Raw genomic sequence first — 23,846 nt, forward strand, 5'->3', positions numbered from 1 at the left:
CACAACATCTGTTGATCCTGACCCATGCGTTAGGTGGCAGGCGGATATACCCAAGTGATTATTCGTACAAAGACAACATTTGCTGATCCTGACCCATGTGTCAGGTGGCAGGCGGATATACCCAAGTGATTATCCGTACAAAGACAACATCTGCTGATCCTGACCCATGCGTCAGGTGGCAGGCGGATATACTCAAGTGATTATCCATACAAAGACAACATCTGTTAATCCTGACCCATGCGTCAGGTGGCAGGCAGAAATACCCCAAGTGGTTATCCGTACAAACACAATTTTGTTACCCTGACATGTGAGAAGTCAGGTAGCATGTGGAGACACCCAAGGGTTATCCGCACAGACACATTTTGAAGACAAAAATGTCTTCAGTCATGCCTTCAAAAGGTGACAATGACCCTCATCCACATTTCGAAGACGACAATGTCTTCAGTCATTGCATGCCTTCAAAAGGCGACGATGTCCTCATTTGCATTTCGAAGATGAAAATGTCTTCACCTCAAAAAAAAGAAAATATATATATATGTGTGTGTGTGTGTGTGTGTGTGTGTGTGTGTGTGTGTGTGTGTGTGTGTGTGTGTAAGAAAAAAATAAAATATATATATATATATATATATATATATATATATATATAATAAAAAAAATAATGGAAAAGAGAAGAACAAAACGAGAAAAGGGGGAATCTTAGTGTCTTCATGCTTCCACGGGTTTTACTACTTGGACTTCCGCTAGCGGCCGGTTGGATGATTCAGCTCGAACAAAATTAGTGTCTTATTTTTACTTCTCTTTTATCTCTAATAAAAGATAAGTAAAAAGGGGCAACTGTCATACCCTAATTTCGTTAGGGGACCATTGTTTGTCGGCATGCGACCTTCGTTTGACCACTTCAAAATGTTTAACACCCATCGTCGAGGAATCCGTAAAGTTCTGGGATGTTTCAAAGAGAAATCGGCCCAAAACACGAAAATGGGAGTGTATTTAGTAAAGTGTGGGGGTGTGTAAATAGATTGTTACACTCTAATTTCATCTAGGGACCGTTGTTGATCGTTTTGGAAGGCTTAACACCCATCGTGGTGGAATCCATAAAGTTCCGTGAGGTTTCGAAAGCCAAAAACACAAAAATAGGGGTGTGAACTTATCAAGATGGGGGTCTAAATAGCAATTTTTAAATCTAGGCCCTTCCAGAACATTTTGGAAGTTGGGTTGCTTAAAGAGAAAGCAACCTCCTCCCCCGTTTTGTTGAAAATAGATTCTAGGGCTTCCGTAATGCTTTCGTAAAATTCTCGTAACCCTAAATAAGCATATTTCACTTAAGTTGGGTGAGAAGAGAAAAAAAGAAGAAAATCAAGTCCAATATACCTCCGTAAGGCTTCCATAATGTTTCCGTAAATTACAAAAAAATGGGGTAAACATAGTAAAAGGGGGGTGCCTCAGGAATCTTCCTGAGGAAGCCACCTGTTCACCTGGGCGAGCTGGGCGGCAATCTCCACCCCTTTTTTTTTTTCTATAAATAGGCTGAGGGGGGCTGTTCCAAAGGGTCCCTGACCCCTATGTTATGCATTTCAACTATTTTTGGTGAAAAAATGTGTTTCCGTGAAGAAAATCCAACACAAGGTGCTTCCGTAATGCTTCCGAGACGTTTCCATGAGCAATTTCGTGAAGATTTTCCACCGTTCTTCACGCGTTCTTCGGTCTTCAACCGGTAAGTTTTCGAATCTAAGACTTTCAATTCATTTCTTGTTTTATTGGCTTTCATCTTCATTTCGTTCACTTTCGGTTTTCTTTTTGTCCGTTTTTAACGAGCTTTTAACCGTATTTAAGCCATGTTCTCACCTAATAAATGATAAAATGAATTCCGACTGATCATTTATGTTGTAATCTCATTTAATCACTGTTAAAACAAAATTTAACCGATTTTTCACACTGTAATCTCGGTTAAACCAAGAAAAGGAAAATAATAATAAAATAATCAAAATATCTTGAAAAAAAATAGTAATAAAATAATCAAAAAAATCAATCGGACATTTTTCTTTGAAAGTTTCCTTGAATTAATTGACTAATAACCAAAGTGAAACGAAAGCTTAAATCAACTCGCAAACCAAGCTTTGTCCGCAAAAGTCACATGAAACCGTTTTAAGGTCCAACGCCTTAAAACGGTCCTCTTTGCTTTTATCGGTTAACATGGACCGTTCAAAAGCATAAAATCAACACATAACTTTATCGCTTTTGCAAGAACTACGTAGGTCTGAGTTCCTCATTGCAATTGAGGATACGTAGGAGCAAAAGCCCCACTTTTGTCGACCACCCCAAGAGATCGTTAATGGTCCAACGCCTTAACGTTTCTCTCCTTTCAAAAACCAAGAGATCGTTAATGGTCCAACACTTTAATGTTTCTCTCCTTTTCAAAAATCAAAAGATAGTTTAAAGGTCCAATGCCTTAAACGACTTTTGTTCGGTTAAAATATATCTTGCGAAAAAAGATAAAAACAACTTAACCAACGTTTAGTTCTGAAAGAACTACGTAGGTTTGATTTCCTCATCGCAATTGAGGAATACGTAGGAGCGAGGGAAACACCTTTGTCGACCACGAAAAGATAAAAAATACAAAAAGGCCCAATAAAGTAAAAAACATAAAAAGGGGAAAATACATAAAAACATAAAAAGGGAAAAATACATAATTTTGAAGTCATGTCTTGCACACTCGATTAAAGGTTGTCGTCCCTTGTGACGGACGCGTGGGGTGCTAATACCTTCCTCGTGCATAAAAATAACTCCCAAACCTTTCACACTTAAAGTTCATAGACCACACGCATCTTGGTTTTTCTGACGTTTTCCTCGAATAAACGTTAGTAGTGACTCCGCGCGCCTTCCTCCCTTAGAAGACGCACCCGTGAGCCTTCGCGTCGCCCTCCCGCCGAAGGGTAGGTCGTGACACACATTATTCAATCCCCCTTATAATGTGTTCTTGTATTTCACATAATTGAGTTAAATTACCACGATCAATTCTCAATTACTTTGTTCAAATGTACGTGGGCCAATACAACTACTTGTACAGGAATTCTGATTGATCATCTAGGATTTACATCAATAATTTTTGTGCACTTAATACACACTAGTGATAATGACGATTATGAGTTGTACATCCAAGTTTCAAAGCTTAAATGGTTTATCATGTAGAAGATGAGTTAGATAAAAATTGGAGTATACCCATACATCTAAAGTCACAAGACTTATACAACATGGGTGAAAATGATGTGTCATTTTCCATGGATGTGAGCAATTTGAACATCAAAATTTGGAAATACTATTTCCACATGGGGAAAAGAATATACATTTAGCAAGGTCTTGTTTTTAATTATCATTTTCTTTATTAATTTGTCATTTTATTTACTAATTGTCATTTATCATCATTATTATTTATGTTATTTATTAAATTGGTGTTTGACTTCCACTATGTTATTGTTTCCTAGGATCTTTGAAGATGAAGAAACTTTTCACCAAGAAGACTAGTGCAATTCCACATAAGATCAAGAATGGCTTTTTTAGCCAAGTTCTAGCCACTCCTAATAGTAGTAATTCTCAACCTTCATATGCACATGCAACTCATCATAATATGATGCGCCCACCTTTACCTAATAAAAATAATCCTAGTAGGTCTCCTTACTAATTACTAATATTTAAGATTTTATTTAAACACAACACCTTAGTAATTGATTTACAATATTTATTGGTTGTTAGGAACCTTGAAGAAGCCAACAACCTTTAAGAAGAATAGCTCAACACCTCTGGTGTATGCTCATCATCCCCAATCTAGTACTGAACCTCCACCCCTACCTCCACATCAGCCTAGTACATTACTTTCACCTACATCTCAACCTAGTAATATATCTCAAGTCATACTTTAATTTGGAACTCAATATTCAATTGCATTAATTGTGTGGAATATATTTCATAATTTATAGTTTTTATTGCTTTCTAAAAACCCTAAAGACAAAGTTCTTTTCTACCAACAAGACTAACTCTACACCTCAACAAAATCTTCAATCTCCACTTGAATCTTAGTTTTATTCTCAGCCTACACATGCATCTCAATCTCATACTTATCCTATGCATGCATCTGAGTCTGATACTCAGCATGCAAATGCATCTCAACCTAATTTTCAGCTTGTACAAGATTCTCAACCTATACTTACATCTCATACTCATTCTTAACCTACAAATGTTGTTGAACCAGAGTTCATTTTTATAGTGAAGAGGAAGAAATTGAAATGCAATAATCGCAACTTGCAGCTCGTAAGAGAGCATAGATTGTTTGTGTGATTGGTAAGCACTTTACAAGGCTATTGCATGGGTTTGGATTGAAGGTGTGTTAAACACTTTACAAGATTATTGTATGGTTTTACAGGCTTTATGAAAATTATGTTTTGTTGTCAAATTTGATTTATTATTGAAAAGTATTTGTATATTTTATCATATAGTTTTATGTACAAATTCATTTACTAGTATTTCTTAATCTCTTCCATTATTAGTGTGAACTTTGCACACTTGTGTTTTTGGTCTTACTACTTGTATATAATTATATTGTTGTTTTTCTAGTATATTTGATAATTTGGTCTTTATCTCCTACGGAATGAATTATTGAGGAATGGAATTATGATGACCAAGCAACTGCAGATAGTAAAGCATTGTTAAATAGGTTCTTGGATCACCTTGCAAGAGACTATGATGTATTTCCTTTTTGTTATACTGGTTGGAAGAAAGTTCCTAAAGACTACAAGTAAAAAGTACTTAAACACATGATTCAAGTGATGTATGTGTTTTAATTACACTATAATTTCAATTGTACTACAAATTGTTGTTAACTTTAATTGTCGAATAATTTGAAGGCTAAGTTTGAAGTTGAACATGCTTTTAACATAACTTATGTCTTCAAATCACTTAAAACAAAATGGAGAGGATTGTTAGACAAATGGCCTCAGTTATCTTAAGAAGGGGTGAATTAATTTTCCACTAACAAACTGTTAACCTGCTTCTAAATGATAGGCTCGGAATGCATAAGTAGAAGCAACAATCAATTTAATAATATTCTTTAAACATGAAAGACAAAATTGATTGCAGCAAAATAAATGAGATAAGGGAAGAGAAAATGCAAACACAGTTTTATACTGGTTCGGCAAATTCCGTGCCTACGTCCAATACTCAAGCAACCCACTTGAGATTTTTCACTCCCTTGTAAAAATTTGTTTACAAAGTCTGAACCACACAGGGACAACCCATCCCTTGTGTTCAGCATTCCTTACAACTTAAGAGACCCTCGGTCCCTTAATCAATCTCATTGAATGAGAAGAAACAAGAAGAAGTTTCTCTCTTTAAGAGAAGGATATTACAATTGAAGTCCATGGATGAACTCTTAATGGATTTGCAAGTGTTTTCCCAATAGTTTCTTTTGAGAGAGCATTTGGCAATGAAGTTCTCTTGGAATCTCTCTCATTTTCTTTTGAGAGGATAAGACATTTTTGACCAGCAAAACTCTCTCTTGAGAATTCGTGCCCAAGTCACCTATTTATAGGCCTTTGATGGTCATTCACAAATCCAATGAAAGGATGTGACTGTTGGCAGATTTTCTGAAAACTCTCCACTGGTAATCGATTACAATGTTTGTGTAATCGATTACACAGTTATAATTTGAAGGGTCGTGACTTTTGAATTTGAATTTCAGGAGTTTCGTTGTTGGTAATCAATTGCAGACATATGGTAATCAATTACATGTTCAAAATTCAAATTCAAAACCTTTTTCAACAACTCTTTTTCAACCTTCCCTTCTAGTAATCGATTACACTTTCTGGTAATCGATTACTAGAGCCTTGCATGACTTTGAAACCCTTTGTTTTGAGGCAAGGTTTGATCTTTAGTGAATCTTGAAGCATGGCTTTGTTTGTTGAAGCAATCTTGAATTAATCTTGAAGCAAATGCTTATCCTTTGAAGCGACCTTGTTTGATTCTTCTTTGACATCATCAAAATCATTATACATTCACATTCTCCCTGTTTTTTATGATGACAATCAAGTTATTTCTTTTCGACATCATCAAAACATGCATGATCCATATCCTCCCCCTTTTTTATGATGACGCTCATTATCAAGCAAATTCTTTGTGACATCATCAAAACTTGCATGATTTACATTCTCCCCCTTTTTGATGATGACAACCACCTGTAGGTTAGGAGCAACAACAACAAAAAATATCTATTTATATATAGTTTTACTCCCCTTTGATTTTGCAATGTTTGCTTATACGAGACAGTTGAAGATTTCATAGATTTCATATAAAAAACTGTCTCATAAAGAAATAGATAATTTCCCTTACTATTTCATCTTTTATCTATCTCTACCCCTTTGTCAACATCAAAAACAAATCATGAATAGAGAGTAGAAAAAATGTTACCACTTGTTGCAATATATGAGAGTCAAGTGATACCAAAAAGCATTAAAACAAACTATTTTGTACTCACAAAAATACATATCCACTATAAAACAATCAAAAGTAATCAATAATAAACATAACCTTCAAACACAATCATAAAAAACAATCATAATAACTCTCAAACACAATCAAATACAATCAATCATCAAACATTTCAAATTAAATTAATTAAATTAACAATCAACTAACTATGCACAATAATTTCTATTCCAAAATAAATTTCAAATTTCAAATTTTAAATTTCAATTTCAAATTTCAAATTTCAAATTTTAAATTTCAACTTCCAACTTCCAACTTCCAACTTCAACTTCAACTTCCAGTAACTTCCACTTCCAACTTCCAACTTCCAACTTCCATTTTCAACTTTCAACTTCCAATAACTTCCACTTTCAACTTCCAAATTTTAATTTCAAACTTCCAACTTGTTGGACACAATCATCAAAGATAATAAAAAACTCAACCAAAAACAATCAAAACTCAATCAAGAACAATCATAAAAAGCAATCAAAGACAAGTGACCTGTTGGTATCATTTGATATTACTTGTTGGGCTTGTTGATCAAGTGGCCTTTGTTTGTTGTCTCCATAAATTACATATTCACGTATCTTGGGATTCACTTTTCTTGGGGAGAAATGTGGTCTTTGTTTGTTGTCTTCATAAATCACATATCCACTTATCTTAGGGAGAAATATGAATAAACTTTGATGCATGCCATGTGTTTGGAGAAATTGCTATCAATGTATCAACTTTGCTCTTCTCCATTTTCATAGTCTTTCATCATGATACCCAGACTTATGATTTTATTCTCCAAATCACTTGAAGAATTTATGACATTATCTTCCTAAGTGATGTATCCTTTCTTTTCTTTCTTCTCTTTGAAATTTCTCTTGTCGGATTTTTCCATTCTTCTTTTAAACACAGGATAATTGAATCTCATGTGTCCAAGTTGATTGTATTCATAGCATTTTGGGGCTAAGGAGGAATCTTCTTCTTTCTTCTTTCATCATCATTCCATTCTTCTCTAGGGTTTTTTTTATATAGTTGCATTTCTCTCTACCATTGTAGAAATAAAGGGATCAAATTCAATGGCTTCCCATATCTTTAAATCTATTACTTCTATAAAGATCTGCATTCAGGTTTTCAATAATGATAACCCTCACCATTGAACATAAGAGCCTATTGATAGAATTTCCCTCAGAAAATGGAAAGTTGGATGAGGGCATATCTATTCTTGAAGTTTTTAAACGTTATATAAGAATCCTGCTCTTATACTACTTGTTAGACAAATGGCCTCAGTTGTCTTAAGAAGAGGTGAATTAATTTCCCACTAACAAACTTTTAATCCGCTTCTAAATGATAGGCTCAGAATGCAGAAGTAGAAGCAGCAATCAATTTAATAATGTTCTTTAAACATGAAAGGCAAAATTGATTGCAACAAAATAAATGAGATAAGGGAAGAGAGAATGCAAACACAATTTTATACTGGTTCGACAAATTTCGTGCCTACGTCCAGTACTCAAGCAACCCACTTGAGATTTTCCACTCCCTTTGTAAAAATCCGTTTACAAAGTGTGAACCACACAAGGACAACCCATCCCTTGTGTTCAACATTCCTTACAACTTAAGAGACCCTCGGTCCCTTAATCAATCTCATTGAATGAGAAGAAAGAAGAAGAAGTTTCTCTCTTTAAGATAAGGATATTACAATTGAAATCCACGGATGAACTCTTAATGGATTTGCAAGTGTTTGCCCAAGAGTTTCTTTTGAGAGAGCATTTGACAATGAAGTTCTCTTGGAATCTCTCTCATTTTCTTTTGAGAGGATAAGACATTTTGGACCAGCAAAACTCTCTCTTGAGAATTTGTGCCCAAGTCACCTATTTATAGGCCTTTGATGGCCATTCACAAATCCAATGAAAAATGTGATTGTTGGCAGATTTTCTGAAAACTCTCCACTGGTAATCGATTATAATGTTTGTGTAATCAATTACACAGTTATAATTTGAAGGGTCATGACTTTTGAATTTGAATTTCAGGAGTTTAGTTGCTGGTAATCGATTACAGACATATGGTAATCGATTACATGTTCAAAATTCAAATTCAAAAACCCTTTTCAACAGCTCTTTTTCAACCTTCCCTTCTGGTAATCGATTACTAGAGCCTTGCATGACTTTGAAACCCTTTGTTTTGAGGCAAGGCTTGATCTTTAGTGAATCTTGAAACAAGGTTTTGTTTGTTGAAGCAATCTTGAATTAATCTTAAAGCAAATGTTTATCCTTTGAAGCAACCTTGTTTGATTCTTCTTTGGCATCATCAAAATCATCATACATTCACAAGGGCATCATCAAGAATTATGGGAGCAAAGGGATGATGGCACCTATAATAGAGTTCAACTGATTACGATGGTCCCAAGAAGATTAAATAAGGATCAATGGGCATCTTTTGTTGACTATCGTCTAGATCCAAAAAACTAAGATAAAATTAAATTTTTATTCACCTGCTTAGATTTACAAATTTTTCTATGTCAATGATTAGGAAAAAGCCCAAAAAAATAAAGACAATAGCCAGAAGCAACACACTCAAGAAGCAAAAGATGGTAGCCTATACTTCTTACTTTTTAATAATGAAATTATTCTTTTTCTTTTTACATATAATTCTTAATTTTGTAGGATTTGGAGTGTAGTCGCAAAGTTAGTGGGAGAGAAATAAGGATAGCAACACACAAACATGCAAGTGAAGAATTTATGAATGACAAGGCTAGAGAAATTAGTTACATTCAATTCTATTATTTTATTTCTTTTTAGTGTTCTTTGTAGAAAAAATGAAGCATATGAATCGAGTGGAAGTGTTTCAAAAGACATATCAAGTAAACATTCCTTAGCTTAGGCTCTAGGAAGTTAAGAACACCATGGACGTGTTCGGAGTGTAATTATTTCAAACTTAAATGAGGATTAATGTAGAAAAATAAAAAAGGAAGGGGTTATGTGTAATTACACAAAACCTTAGGGGATGTTGTTGTAAGTTACTCTTTTTCTTTAAAAAAAACTTTATGTTAATCTGATTATAAATCCCTTTTTTATAAAAGAAAAAAAATCACTTTGTATAATTGAATTATTTTTTTAATGAATGGATCTCAAGATCCAAAAAGGAAAATCACATTAGAATCCTTATTGTTACTTTTTGCACCACTCATTTTGCTTCCTACACCTCCTAAGGATTCCAATTGACAAAAAATCCCATCTCACAATTATGGATGGCTTTGGCTCTCCCTGTAATACCCTGAGATATTATAAGTTATAAATCGATGTTTAATTGTATTTATTGTGTTATTTGACTATATGATACTTGAATGAGTTGAAGTATGCCTTGAACTAGTCATGTGTGAATTTCTTGATGTGGATGTTGAATTATGTGGATTTTTGTTGATCGAAGTTGAAATTATGAGATTTTAGATTTTACCAAAAACCTAGTTCAATGAAATCGCGATACTGGATTCGATAACCGTTGGATCATCTTCAATTTTTGTCTGGATCTCTCTAAGATACGTTTCTACAGTCTGACCATTGGGATTTTGAAATTAATAAGTTTTGGTCTCCCGCTAAGCGAGAATGGCACGCTAAGCGCAAATCCAACTGAGGGGAATTGCGCTGAGCGGCCCAAAGCTGCGCCAAGCCCAATTCCAACCGAGGGGAATTGCACTGAGCGACCCAAAGGTGCGTGTCATACCCTAATTTCATCTGGGGACCATTTTTTGTCGGCATGCGACCTTCATTTGACCACCTCAAAATGTTTAACACCCATCGTTGTGGAATCCGTGAAGTTGTAAGATGTTTCGGGGAGAAAACGGTCAAAAACATGAAAGCGGGAGTGTATTTAGCAAAGTGGGGTGTGTGTAAATAAACTGTCACACTCTAATTTGTTGAAAAATTGTTTTCAGGGCTTCCGTGGCTTCCGTAAAATTTCTGAAAACCTTGGGTAAGCATATTTCACTTAATATTGGTGAAATAGGAGAGAAAAAAAGATGAAAATCAAATCCGAAACACTTTCGTAACTTTTCTGTAAAGTACAAAAAGGGGGGTAAACTTAGTAATTGGGGTGCACTTAGAAATCTTCCTCAAGAAGCCTCTAGGCGGCAAGCACCTCTCTTTTTCCCTATAATTAGGGGACGGGGCTGTTTAAAAAATGTTCATGACCCCTAGGATATGCATTTTGGCTATTTTGGATAAAAAACACGTTTCCGCGAAGAAAAATCGAGTCGAAGTGCTTCCGTGAGCAAATTTGTGAAGATTTTCCTCCGTTCTTCACCGTTCTTCGTTCATTCTTCGTTCGTTCTTTGTTCTTCAACCGGTAAGTGTTCGAATCCGAGACTTTCAATTCATTTCTTGTTTTGTTTGCTTTCATCTTCATCTCGTTCACTTTCGATTTTCTTTTCTTCAGTTTTTAACGTACTTTAACCATTTATATAAGCCGTTATCTCACGTAATAAATGATAAAATGAATTTCAACCGATCATTTGCAATGTAATCTCGTTTAATCACTGTTAAAGCAAAATCTAACCAATCATTCACATTGTAACTTCGGTTAAACAAAAAAAAAAGCAAAATAATAATAAAATAATCAAAATATCTTGGAAAAAAATAATAATAAAATAAATCAAAAAAATCAATCGAACGCTTTTCTTTGAAAGTTTCCTTGGATTAATTGACTAATAACCAAAGTGAAACCAAGGCTAAAATCAACTCACAAATCAAGCTTTATCCGCAAAAATCACTTGAAACCGTTTTAAGGTCCAACGCCTTAAACGGTCCTCTTTGTTTTTATCGGTTAACATGGACCGTTCAAAAGCATAAAATCAACACATAACTTTACCACTTTTGCAAGAACTACGTAGGTCTGATTTCCTCATCGCAATTGAGGATACGTAGGAGCAAAAGGCCCGCTTTTGTCAACCACCCCAAGAGATCGTTAATGGTCCAACGCCTTAACGTTTCTCTCCTTTCAAAAACAAGAGATCGTTATTGGTCCAACGCCTTAACGTTTCTCTCCTTTCAAAATCAAAAGATTGTTTAATGGTCCAACACCTTAAATGACCTTTGTTCAATTAAAATTGATCTTGCAGAAAAAGATCAAAACAACTTAACCAACGTTTAGTTCTGAAAAACTACGTAGGTCTGATTTCTTCATCGCAATTGAGGATATGTAGGAGCGAGGGAAACACCTTTGTCGACCACATCAAAATTAAAAACATAAAAAGCATAAAAACACAAAAAGACATAAAAAAAGGGAAAATAAAACATTTTGAAGTCATATTTGCACACTTGATTAAAGGTTGTCATCCCTTGTGACGGACGCGTGGGGTGCTAATACCTTCCCCGTGCGTAAAAACAACTCCCAAACCTTTCATGATTAAAGTTCATAGACCACAACTTTCCGGTTTTTCTGACGTTTTCCTCGAATAAACAACTTCCAAGAAGTGGACTTCGGCTTAGCGCGACAGAACCGCTAAGCGAAAGTTGCAGGTTATAAATACGTCCTCAACGTGAAAAACACGATTTTCACTCTCCTCTTCTCCCAAAAACGCCACCCGAACCCTAAAACCTCATTTTTCACCACCCAAGACCACCGGTGGCTGCCGTAAGTTGCCGTTGCTTGCCGTTGGACCCCCACACCAAGAGGAACACTTTAATCGGAGCGAAATCCTTAGAATCCTCCTTGAAGATTCGATGGAGAAAATCCCTCAATCCTCCATTTCAAAGTTTCTCTGAGGTAATCTTGACTTCTAAGCCTTCTCCTAGCTAGTTTGAGTTCCTCTTAGTGTCTCTTATGTGTTGGGTACTGTAATAGGGTGTTTTTACACTTCCTTTGAAAAACCCTAGAGAATGAGACATTGTAAAAGTTATCTTTTTATAACATTGAGGTTATTTTTGCGGCATTCACTGAACCCCGGTCACATTGGCGTGATCGGAATTTCAAAATTATGTTTCCATTTGTAGAATCCGAAACACCCCTTAGCCCTTTATGTTTTGACAGGGGTATTTGACCCTGAATGTTACCTTTGACCTTGTTTTTGAAATCCATATTAAATTCCTTTCGTTTTGGCGTAATAAAGACTCGCGTTGGACCGACAAGCGCGAACGAGAGAGAGACCTCTAAGTGACACAAGGAGGAACTGACGAGGAGCTCACGATAGGTGAGGGGAGTTATTATAAAATTTACCGTTTTGACACCATAGTTAGGGTCAGGGAACCTAGCTATGAGAATACCTGCCTGTCCCTATTGCATGTTGAATTTCTTTCAAGAAAACTATGTTTTTAACCAATGGGATGTGATACATTTGGTATTGATGTGAATGTTGGTTTTCAAGAAAAATTATGTTTTTAACGAATGGGATGTGATATATCTATTGCTGATGAATAACATTATTGTTTATTAAACTTGTGTTGTTTGAAGACCTGGAGAGTGTGAACCTCAGGCGTGGAAAATATATTTATATGCGGAATACAACTCATTGTTGATGTTGCTATTGGTGACTTTAATTGATATGTGGTGATGTTGATATTTACGATGATATTGATTTGAGATGACGTTGTTAATGGTGATCATGTCACCATGAATATGAAATGAGGTTGTTGTTGTTGTTGATAACGTCATTGAGACGAGATGATGTGAACATGGAATGTTGATTGATGTTGGAAATGCATTGGCATGTGCATGATGTGTATGTTCATGGGGGGGTGCATTGACCTTGTCGGACGACCCATTCATGGGGGACTAGAGTGGTTAAAGAATCTAAGCATTCGTTGCGGGGATGCTTAAGCACTTTAATTTGTCCATGGTCATTGTACTTGATGGTGTCCACGTTCATACGTCGTATGTTGTGTATGTCCATGGGGGGGTGCATTGACCTTGTCGGACGTTCCTTGTGTGGGAAACTAAAGTGGTTAAAGAATCTAAACATTTATGAGGGAATGCTTAGGAGCTTTAATTCATCCATGGTCATTGTACTTGATGGTGCCTATGTTTCATATCTTATATGACATGGGAAATAGTATAAACTGTGATAGTATGTACTTTATACTAGGGGGTGTGTCACCTGGTAGGGAATTCCTTGTGGCCCCAGGTTGATCACCTGGGGGGGAGTTACGGTGCACGACTGGGTGGCGTCGACAAATACTACATGGTTTTCTAAGTGAGGTGTTGTGTAGACACGCTTAGGGCTATTTCCTTGGTATTGGATACGGTACGTACCGCATTGCATCTGAGAGTTGAGGTCGGGTGCATGCATCATTCTAAGCAATCTTGATTGGATCCATGGATGGATGATGAATAATTGTTGAATGTGTATGATGAATAATTGTTGAATGTGGGTGTTGAATAATGAATGTTGTGTAAGCTCATGATGTTTGCTTATGTTTTCTTGCTAATTGTGATTATTTGGATTTAACATTGGTTCTTTTTATAATGAACTCACCCTTGCAATTTTGTATCGTGTGGTTGATACCTGTGATGATCGCGAACCTTGTTCGTGGGAGCAGAATGACAACAGTAGGGTGTAGGGATGAGATTCTGTTGAGGAGCCACCAAGCTGACGTGATGACGTTGAGATTATTTTGGGAAGAGAGTTGTGTTTTGTTAATCAACTCCTCCATAGTTGGTTCATGATTTCTTTTGTTGGATTAAGAATGTAAATCACAAATTTAATTATATGTTCGAATTAATTTAATCTTCATTATGCGTATGATGTGTACTGAACTACTATATTAATATTCATGTATTCGATTAAACATTGGTGTGTGTTTAGGGACATGTGTGTGTGTGTGTGTGTATATATATATATATATATATATATTTGTGAAATTCAAATTTACTATGATTTTTATAAGCAAAATAATGGAGTTTTCATAAAAGAAAGAAAAAAGAATTTAATTTCTTGAATTATTAGAGTAGTGATATCGTAGCGACGAGGTGGGTCGTTACACTCCCTATCTATGTGAAAGGCATGGCAGGTACGATTATGGGTATAAAAGAGACAGACTCAAAAATTTAATACTCATCTTCATCCTCGTTGAATTTTATTAGGTCCGGATATACCCACAGGTAATCCATTATATTTTTTTTTTATAATTTTAATTTAGTTGTATATTTTTAAATAAATTACATATTAAGCTTTTAATTATATTTTAATTCAAACAATATATAAATATAATGAATAAAAAAGAAATTAAAGAAAAAAATAAAGAATTCAATTATATTTTTAGTTAAATGTATATTATAAAGTTTGTTATTTAATTATTTAACTATTAAGCTAATTTATGTATATTTAAAAAATTATAATAATAAAATATTTAATATATATATATATATATATATTATGTATATGTATATATATGTTATGACAACAAATTTATAAAAAATGTATTGATGGTGGGTATAATCAGACACTCATCCCTGCTTAAAAAGTTCAAATAATACTCGTACCTATCCCCAAACCTTCAAATCACTATTCCTTGTCAAACTAGAGACAAGTTCAGGGTGATATCTACAAGTATAGGTTATTTGTCATGCCTACTCACCAAACACCTCTATTCCAGAATGGTAATTCTGAACTATTCCAAAATATGACTTTTTCTTAATCCAGAATATGTATTTTCGAACAGGTTTTCGAATTACTTATCCTATTAAGGAATAACTATTCTAGAAAATAAGAATTATGTTGGAGGGACCTATGGGGTGGTGACGTGTGACTGTGGACAACGTGGTGGTGGTGTTGCACACGGATCTGGAGGAAGGTGGGGGTGACAGAGTGTTGCTGGTGATGATGGCAAGGGTTTCCTTGGGAGAGGGAGGAATGCCTAGTGAGGGGTTACTTAGGTCTGTTGGATCTTCTGGAGATGCAGGAAGAAAAAAAGGAGGTACAGGAACTAATTCCCTAGAGTCCTGGCAAAATTAGCTAAATTATTATTATGAGCCTCAAATTGAAATTTGGGCTAGCCCATCTAATAAAGTCCAGGAGTATGAAGATGGAAAAGAAAGGGTGTTATAAAAACTACTCTCATCACTACTCATTAGGGTTTCTGGATGCTGCTAGTTTCTGTCTGAAAGCTATTCTCCACCGTAGCCGCAAGCTTCGCCGTTTGAAACAGTGCCTCAACCATGGCAGAACAAGTTAGTTATTTTCCTTCATAAGAATGGTTCTTTCGTGGCCTTGCATTAACTCGCTATTCATAATTTGCTTTTTAAATTTTGGCTTACAGACAGAGAAGGCTTTTCTGAAGCAACCAAAAGTGTTTCTATGGTATACTGATCCACACAATATTGCATCATTTACTCTCTGCTTTGATTTTGTTTATTTATTATGCTTTAGTTATGTTGGTGTCTGTGTTGATGTGTTTTTGAAGCTCTAAGAAAGGTGGGAAGGGAAAGAGGCCTGGGAAAGGTGGGAATCGCTTTTGGAAGTCAATTGGGCTTGGATTCAAGACTCCCAGAGATGCCATTGAAGGTAAATATAATATTCACTTTTATTTTATGTTTCAGATTAGAACTTTTTACTTTGCTCCTATAGGATTCATGTTATTGTTATGGCTTATGAATGTAGGTATCATCAGATTTTATAGTAAATATTAAAATTTGAGAATATAGGGTGCTGATAAATTCCATTCTAGGGACATCAGACTTGTTCCGATGTGGGGCACCGTCTGCTTTTGCTTCCCTGTTGTATTTTTTTTAATGGCAGTGGTTTTGTGAAGTTTTGAAGTGTCATTTGGGTACATTTGTTGTTTATTAGGTGAAGTGTGTTGATAGTAATAGAATTACTTCATAGCTAAGTTAGGTGGCTGAATCCTGAGCATAGAAAGCTGAATTGTTAACCTAGCCCTGATTTGTTTTTGGAATGTGTAAAACTTGATGATGCATTTATATTGATGTCCAGTGTCCTAAGTTGCTGGGAAAGTAATTCATTGGACGGGGCTTGGTGTTTAAATGATATGTCTATTATTTCTTAAATTATGGTGTGAGACTGTGAGGAGAAATATTCATTAATATATTTTGTTTTTGATAAGTTGGAGTTTATAATGTTTTATATTGCATGGATGCTGGAACAAACATGTTGAGGAGAGGTGAGATTGATGTGAAGACCAAAGTTTATAATGTGATTGATGTTGTGTTATGAGAACTAAAAATTGTTTATGGATATGAACATACACAGTTGTGATGTGTCTTTTAAGTGTCTATATGGTGATTGGTGTCTTGTTGCTCATAACATAAACTTGTAACCTTCACCTTCACTATTCCATTTGGGCATTTTCTTCTGTCTATTTGGTGACTTCTGTTTCCAAATCATGGTCCTGCTTTTTTTCCCCCCCATACAGGAACATATATTGACAAGAAGTGCCCCTTCACTGGCAATGTTTCCATTCGGGGTCGTATCCTAGCCGGTACTTGTCACAGTGCTAAGATGACAAGGACCATTATTGTAAGGAGGAATTATCTTCATTTTATTAAGAAATACCAGAGGTATTCCCCTTCCATACCTTTGGTGAGCAGTTATTGTTGTTTACATGGACAGAAGTAACTAATGTTTCTTCTTTGCTCATTCTATTTAGATATGAAAAGCGACATTCCAATATTCCTGCACATACATCACCTTGTTTCCGTGTTAAAGAAGGAGATCATGTTATTATTGGCCAATGCAGGTTAGATCTTTATAGGAGATTTCTGGGATTACTAATGGGAGAATTTATTAGTGTCTATTGTATAGATTTAACCATCTGATTGCCTTTATTTGTGCCATATGTTTAGGCCAATCTCGAAGACAGTGAGGTTCAATGTTTTAAAAGTGATTCCAGCTGGATCCTCTAGCGGAGCAAAGAAGGCATTTACTGGAATGTGAAATTTGAATTGTGTCAGTTTTCATTGAAGGGTAGGGTTAGTTTGCGAGTTAGTAGAAGCTTTTGTTCAAATGCCTCAGGGTTGTTAGTTAATGATCAAATTAATTTTTGATATCTTTCAAGGCTTTGCCTTGATTTGAGTGGTTGTGTGTTATGGATTTTAATATAGATTATGGTTCTTAAATAGTAGTTGCATTTATTTTTATGCTTACTCTTATCTTGTTGTCTCCATTTCTTTATTCTCTTTATTTTTTCTCTCTAGATTACATATTTTGCATAGGTCTTAAATATGTGAATTTGTAGATTAAAAATTCCGTATGTAATCTTTAAACTTTGAATTGGTATATTGTTTGTTCAAATCATTGTTTTCAAACTCGAGGATCCTCAAGGTCGGAAAGGGGATTGTTATGGAGTTCATCTTCTCTGCAGTTGGTTTATAACTAGTGGAAGAACATACTTAAATTCCTTCCCAAATTTACCCACTTTCAAATCTAAGTCCAAATATAGAAGTGGGATAGTCGTTATGGAGGAAATATACAGTTTGCCTTGATATCTATCAGCTCATGCTTTAGTGGTGGCTAAAATTCGTTGCAGACGATATAGATATGCTGACAAAGTGGCCTTGCTGTCATGATTTTTTGAGATTTAGTTCTTGTTGCATTGATTTATCCAGTCCCAAACACCTCTCCTCAAACCAATCTAATAAGCATTTTGGCCTTGTGTTAAAAGTACCATATTTTTGTCTGGTCTTGTTTGTGTTGGATGAAATTACACTCGTGACTCAACATATTCCCGCAAGGATTATTATTTAACATACATTACTTGTCAGCATCCATTTTGTTTTTCATACTGGTTAGTCAATACGTTAAAGAAAATCAAACAAGTGAAAATTAATTGTTTTCATTAATTTTTTGCCCCATATGCTGGTTGTGATATGTTGAATGTTTCCATAATCTGAGATGTGATATACTCGGTTTTTCATTGGCTTAATTGTAGTTTTTATCACTTGAGTTAAATTTTGTGAATCGTTACCAAAATTTTTAATATTGTGTATTTTACCATTGTAGATAAATCTTTTTATCAAACTAAGTGATTTTGTAAAATTATATATCAAACTTAGTTTCAAAACTTATTTATTGAAGATGGATAATTTTGATTTTATATCGGTTATAATTATAATTAATGTAGGAAAATAACTTTTTGCATTGATTATAGTCATAATTAATATAGAAAGTCACTTTTGTAATCGATTATAACTAGTACAAAAATTTAAAAAATTAGATGGTAAAAATTGTAAAATTCATGAAAAAATACTTAAATGGTAAAATCTATAAAATTATAAAAGTTGGATGATAAAATTTATGAAAATAAAATTTGAGTGATAAAATTCACAAAAATAAAACTTAAGTGTTAAAATTTGTAAAATAATGGAAGTTTGGGAGTAAGGTTTTTTCATTCAAGCTGAGAAGAGCTCACGTAGAAATCTACTCATTGTTGTCATATACGCAGCATATCTTCCTCTTGTGCTGTTCAAAGTTTGATCATCCTCTAGACAAAAACAGTCGAAATTCAAACAAAAAAAAAAAAGATCATTATCTAGGCAAAAACGCATTACCAACTAGTCGAAATTCACACATCAAAAAGGAGGCGGAGGTATGGAAAAGAACAGACTATTTGTTGTGTCTGATGCCAGAATTTATAATGTTTTGGCGTTGTCTCAAACTTCTTTTATGGTTTTCTTTTTTATTGTTATTTTTAATGTAAAATACGATAATTTAATTCAATAGTTATTACAAAAATGCCGTATATCACTTCTGATCAGTTATAGCTGAAGGTGTGGAGAAAAGTTATTATTCTACTATAGAGAATTTTTTTCACTTCAATTTGATTTCTTTGATGTATTTGCTAAACGTTAATTACAAAAGACTAGTATGTAAAGTGCAAGTAATATACATTCACATTCACCAATATTGTCAATAATGAGTATTGACCAATATTGTCAATAATGAGTATTGAAACAAGTGTTATGAAAATTAAACTAGTAATCTACTTAAGATATTGGATCAATAGGTCAGATATTTAGTTGATCACTTAATAAAATGTTATCAATCCACATTTTTATAATTTAAAATTAAATTCATTGTCATAATCAAACTATAAATATTATATAATTATTTATTACTATAAATAATTTTATTAAGTATTATCATTAAATTAAAAAATTCTTATTTTTCAAGACTAACAAGTCTATTAAAGAGGTATATCACAAATATTAATTAGTATGTCAATTAGTTATTATATATTCTTATAAAGATTACATGAACATATTATGTTATTTATTAATTAGTTAATAATAATTTGACATGTTATATGAATTATAAAAAAATACTTTTCAACCAGGTCAAACTGAACCAATTTGGTCAAAAAGCATCATTTACATTTTCGATCCTACGAAATCTAGCATGCACAAGTTATTTGGACCGTTAAATATAGGTCTAAGATTGCCGACGGCTATTATTTTTAAGTAATCCAAATTTTATATTATGGTTAACAAAATACCCACATGGAAAAGGAAAATCTCCAAAAGGTTGGTCTCTTTTCGATTTCAGTTGCAGCCTTGCACTTGCAGTTAACCAATCTCCATAGACGATTAGTGAAGTTGAATATTTGAAAGAAAAGAAAAGTACAACAACAGAAGAAAATCTCCAGAAGAACTCTTGAGATCATGACACAAATAGAACACGTTTCGTTTCTCTATAGATGTTATTCAAACAATTTCTATGATTGCTTCTGTTTCACATCCCTTTGTCTCCACAATTGCCACTTCATCCCTACTTAAAGTTCAATATCGAATAACAGTCCAAATAAGTTGTGTACGGTGCCAAAGTCTAGAAACAAATTCTTGAACAAAATTTCACCCGACCCAGGAACCTTTCACAGAAACCTTCCCATTCACAACATAAGGGAGGTTTGTTATGGAGAAACTTATCACAAAATCCTCCTCAACCGAAGAGTTAAGTGTACTAGCCCCAACAAACTTGAGATAATCCCATTGAGCATTTTATTGTAGCAAAAAATCCAACGATGAAGGAAAAAAATAAATAAAGAGAATGGAGACAAGAAGATAAGAGTAAGCATGACCTGAAAACAGAAATAACTGCAACTACTATTCAACAATTAAAGTCTGTAACATATAACCACTCAAAGCATTACAAGATATCAAAAAATTGATTCAATCTTTAACTCAACCTTGATGTATTTGAACAGAGGCTTCTACTAACTTTGTAAGGTAACACTACCCTTCAATGAGAACTGAAAATTCAAATCTCACATTCCAGTAAAAGCCTTCTTTGCACCGCTAGAGGATCCAGCGGGGATCACTTTCAACACATTGAACCTCACTGTCTTTGAGATTGGCCTATACATATGGCACAAATAAAGGCAATCAGATGGTTAAATCTATACAATAGAGTAGACAACAATAAATTCTCACATTAGTAATCCCAGAAAAGGTTTCTCCTATGAAAGTCTAACCTGCATTGGCCAATAATAACATGATCTCCTTCCTTAACACGGAAACAAGGTGATATGTGTGAAGGAATATTTGAATGCCGCTTTTCATATCTAAATAGAATGAGCAAAGAAGAAACATTAGTTACTTCTGTCCATGTAAACAACAATAACTGCTCACCAAAGGTATGGAAGGGGAATACCTCTGGTATTTCTTAATAAAATGAAGATAATTCCTCCTCACAATAATGGTCCTTGTCATCTTAGCACTGTGACAAGTACCGGCTAGGATACGACCCCGAATGGAAACATTGCCAGTGAAGGGGCACTTCTTGTCAATATAGGTTCCTGTATGGGGGGAAAAAAAACAGGACCATGATTTAGAAACAGAAGTCACCAAATAGACAGAAGAAAATGTAGCCCAAATGGAATAGTGAAGGTGAAGGTTACAAGTTTATGATATGAGCAACAAGACATCAATCACCATATAGATACTTAAAAGACACATCACAAGTTCACAACTGTGTATGTTCATATGCATAGACAATTTTTAGTTCTCATAACACAACATCAATCACATTATAAACTTTGGTCTTCACATCAATCTCACCTCTCCTCAACATGTTTGTTCCAGCATCCATGCAATATAAAACATTATAAACTCCAACTTATCAAAAAAAAAAATATATTAATGAATATTTCTCCTCACAGTCTCACACCATAATTTAAGAATTAATAGACATATCATTTAAACACCAAGCCCCGTCCAATGAATTACTTTCCCAGCAACTTAGGACACTGGACATCAAAATAAATGCATCATCAAGTTTTACACATTCCAAAAACAAATCAGGGCTAGGTTAACAATTCAGCTTTCTATGCTCAGGATTCAGCCACCTAACTTAGCTATGAAGTAATTCTATTACTATCAACACACTTCACCTAATAAACAACAAATATACCAAAATGACACTTCAAAACTTCACAAAACCACTGCCATTAAAAAAAAAACAACAGGGAAGCAAAAGCAGACGCCGGTGCCCCACATCGGAACAAGTCCGATGTCCCTAGAATGAAATTTATCAGCACCCTATATTCTCAAATTTTAATATTTACTATAAAATCTGATGATACCTATATTCATAAGCCATAACAATAACATGAATCCTATAGGAGCAAAGTAAAAAGTTCTAATCTGAAACATAAAATAAAAGTGAATATTATATTTACCTTCAATGGCATCTCTGGGAGTCTTGAATCCAAGCCCAATTGACTTCCAAAAGCGATTCCCACCTTTCCCAGGCCTCTTTCCCTTCCCACCTTTCTTAGAGCTTCAAAAACACATCAACACAGACACCAACATAACTAAAGCATAATAAATAAACAAAATCAAGCAGAGAGTAAATGATGCAATATTGTGTGAATCAGTATACCATAGAAACACTTTTGGTTGCTTCAGAAAAGCCTTCTCTGTCTGTAAGCCAAAATTTAAAAAGCAAATTATGAATAGCGAGTTAATGCAAGGCCACGAAAGAACCATTCTTATGAAGGAAAATAACTAACTTGTTCTGCCATGGTTGAGGCACTGTTTCAAACGGCGAAGCTTGCAGGCTTAGCTACTGTGGATAATAGTTTCAGACAGAAAGAAGCCGCATCCAGAAACCCTAATGAGTAGCGGTGAGAGTAATCTTATAACACATTTTATTTGGGTCCTACTTCCTGCACCCTGTTGTTTGCTTCCTACACATCCTGATATTTTGTGAGTGGACAAAATTGTCCTTCATGGGGTTATGATTATGATGAGCTGGTAACCCTTGCACCCAGAATATTTGTTCGCCCCAATCCCAGCAGCCACCTTTCACTCATCAGTGTTGAAATGAAGCACCACTTCCCTGACCAAGTGTGTCGAAACATAACACCCCCTATCCCATTGGGTCCAGCGATGATAACCCAGCCCGTGAGGTTTCTCGAAAGCTCCCATTGTAGGCGGGTCGAAGGTACACAACAACAGGTAAGTTTAGCCTTTGCCTTTGTGTTATGTTGTATTGCCGTATTTGGCTTTTCATTTTCGTGGTGGTGGTTTTCGGGTTTGGTTGTTCTTGAGATGGTGATTGTGCCATGGTTGGGTCACCATAAAAAATTTCAGAATAGGAAATCAAGAAGGCCATAACATTTTCGGAATAGGTATTTTGAAACATGTCTTTAATAGTGTTAGTTTTCTTTTACGACTAACTTTTGTATAGAAAAGTTTTCCAAAATGTATATAAATCTCCCAATTTATGGTTATTTTTGGTAGGATTGTAAATATTTATAGTTTAGTTTTCATATGTGCTCAGTAGAAGCCTTCCTTATGAATTTAATGTAAAATTCACCTCAATTTCAGGTAAAAGGAGAAAATTATGAAGGTGCAAAAGTTGCTATCTCGCTAAGCCTGAATCATGCGCTTTGCGAGACCAAACCGCTAAGCGAGACAGCAGTGACTTAGCGATTGAGGACAAGCCTGAAGAGAGTTCTTCCACGCCAGCACGCGCCCAGCGCATATGCAGCTCGCTAAGAGAGACAGTTGTCTCTTTTGCGCTAAGCGCGAGATTGGCGCTAAGCCAAATCTCACTTACTCGCGCTTAGCGCGAGAATGGCGCTAAGCGCGCCTTCGCGGATAGAAAGTCCTTTTTTAAGCCTGACTTGCGGAAAATGTAAAAGAGGTCTAAATAGACTGTAAATTGTGTGCAGAGAACAGAGGAAAAGCTAAGCAAGGAAGCAAAGGCCCTAACTTTTAGATAGATTCTAGGTTAAAGAGTAAGTCCTAGGTTTTTAGAGGTGGAGGAGGAATCCCCATTGCTTTGTAATCTGCTATTTTCTCTGAAACCCTTCTCCTATCTGTGAAAGCTGCTCCCTTGTAATGGAGGGCTAAAATCCTTTGTTGGGAATCTCTGTTGAATACTTGATGTAAATATT

The 23,846-nt window shown here is 34.9% G+C and overlaps 2 protein-coding genes across 2 annotated transcripts; one reads left to right on the plus strand and one right to left on the minus strand.

The window, feature by feature from the left end:
- The first annotated feature begins 15,516 nt into the window (after positions 1 to 15,516).
- On the plus strand, positions 15,517 to 17,598 carry LOC114425805 (40S ribosomal protein S11-like). Its single transcript, XM_028392770.1, has 6 exons — positions 15,517 to 15,660; positions 15,750 to 15,790; positions 15,894 to 15,994; positions 16,863 to 17,007; positions 17,097 to 17,186; positions 17,293 to 17,598. Exons 1-6 carry the CDS (start codon positions 15,649 to 15,651, stop codon positions 17,381 to 17,383), a joined length of 480 nt encoding a protein of 159 aa, XP_028248571.1. The 5' UTR covers positions 15,517 to 15,648; the 3' UTR covers positions 17,384 to 17,598.
- Positions 17,599 to 20,506: 2,908 nt separating this feature from the next.
- LOC114366879 (40S ribosomal protein S11-like) lies at positions 20,507 to 22,581 on the minus strand. Its single transcript, XM_028323903.1, has 6 exons — positions 22,455 to 22,581; positions 22,325 to 22,365; positions 22,122 to 22,222; positions 21,095 to 21,239; positions 20,916 to 21,005; positions 20,507 to 20,799 (listed from the first exon to the last, which is right to left on the minus strand). Exons 1-6 carry the CDS (start codon positions 22,464 to 22,466, stop codon positions 20,709 to 20,711), a joined length of 480 nt encoding a protein of 159 aa, XP_028179704.1. The 5' UTR covers positions 22,467 to 22,581; the 3' UTR covers positions 20,507 to 20,708.
- Between the last annotated feature and the right edge of the window lie 1,265 nt (positions 22,582 to 23,846).

Source organism: Glycine soja, chromosome 9, assembly GCF_004193775.1.
Source record: "Glycine soja cultivar W05 chromosome 9, ASM419377v2, whole genome shotgun sequence".
NCBI lineage: Eukaryota > Viridiplantae > Streptophyta > Magnoliopsida > Fabales > Fabaceae > Glycine > Glycine soja.

Coding starts and splice junctions, on each gene's coding strand:
- LOC114366879 (XM_028323903.1), bottom strand. Junction 21,240..22,121: donor TCCCAGAGATGCCATTGAAG/GTAAATATAATA, acceptor CCCCCCATACAG/GAACCTATATTGACAAGAAG. Junction 20,800..20,915: donor GTTATTATTGGCCAATGCAG/GTTAGACTTTCA, acceptor CCATATGTATAG/GCCAATCTCAAAGACAGTGA.
- LOC114425805 (XM_028392770.1), top strand. Junction 15,995..16,862: donor TCCCAGAGATGCCATTGAAG/GTAAATATAATA, acceptor CCCCCCATACAG/GAACATATATTGACAAGAAG. Junction 17,008..17,096: donor TTTATTAAGAAATACCAGAG/GTATTCCCCTTC, acceptor CATTCTATTTAG/ATATGAAAAGCGACATTCCA.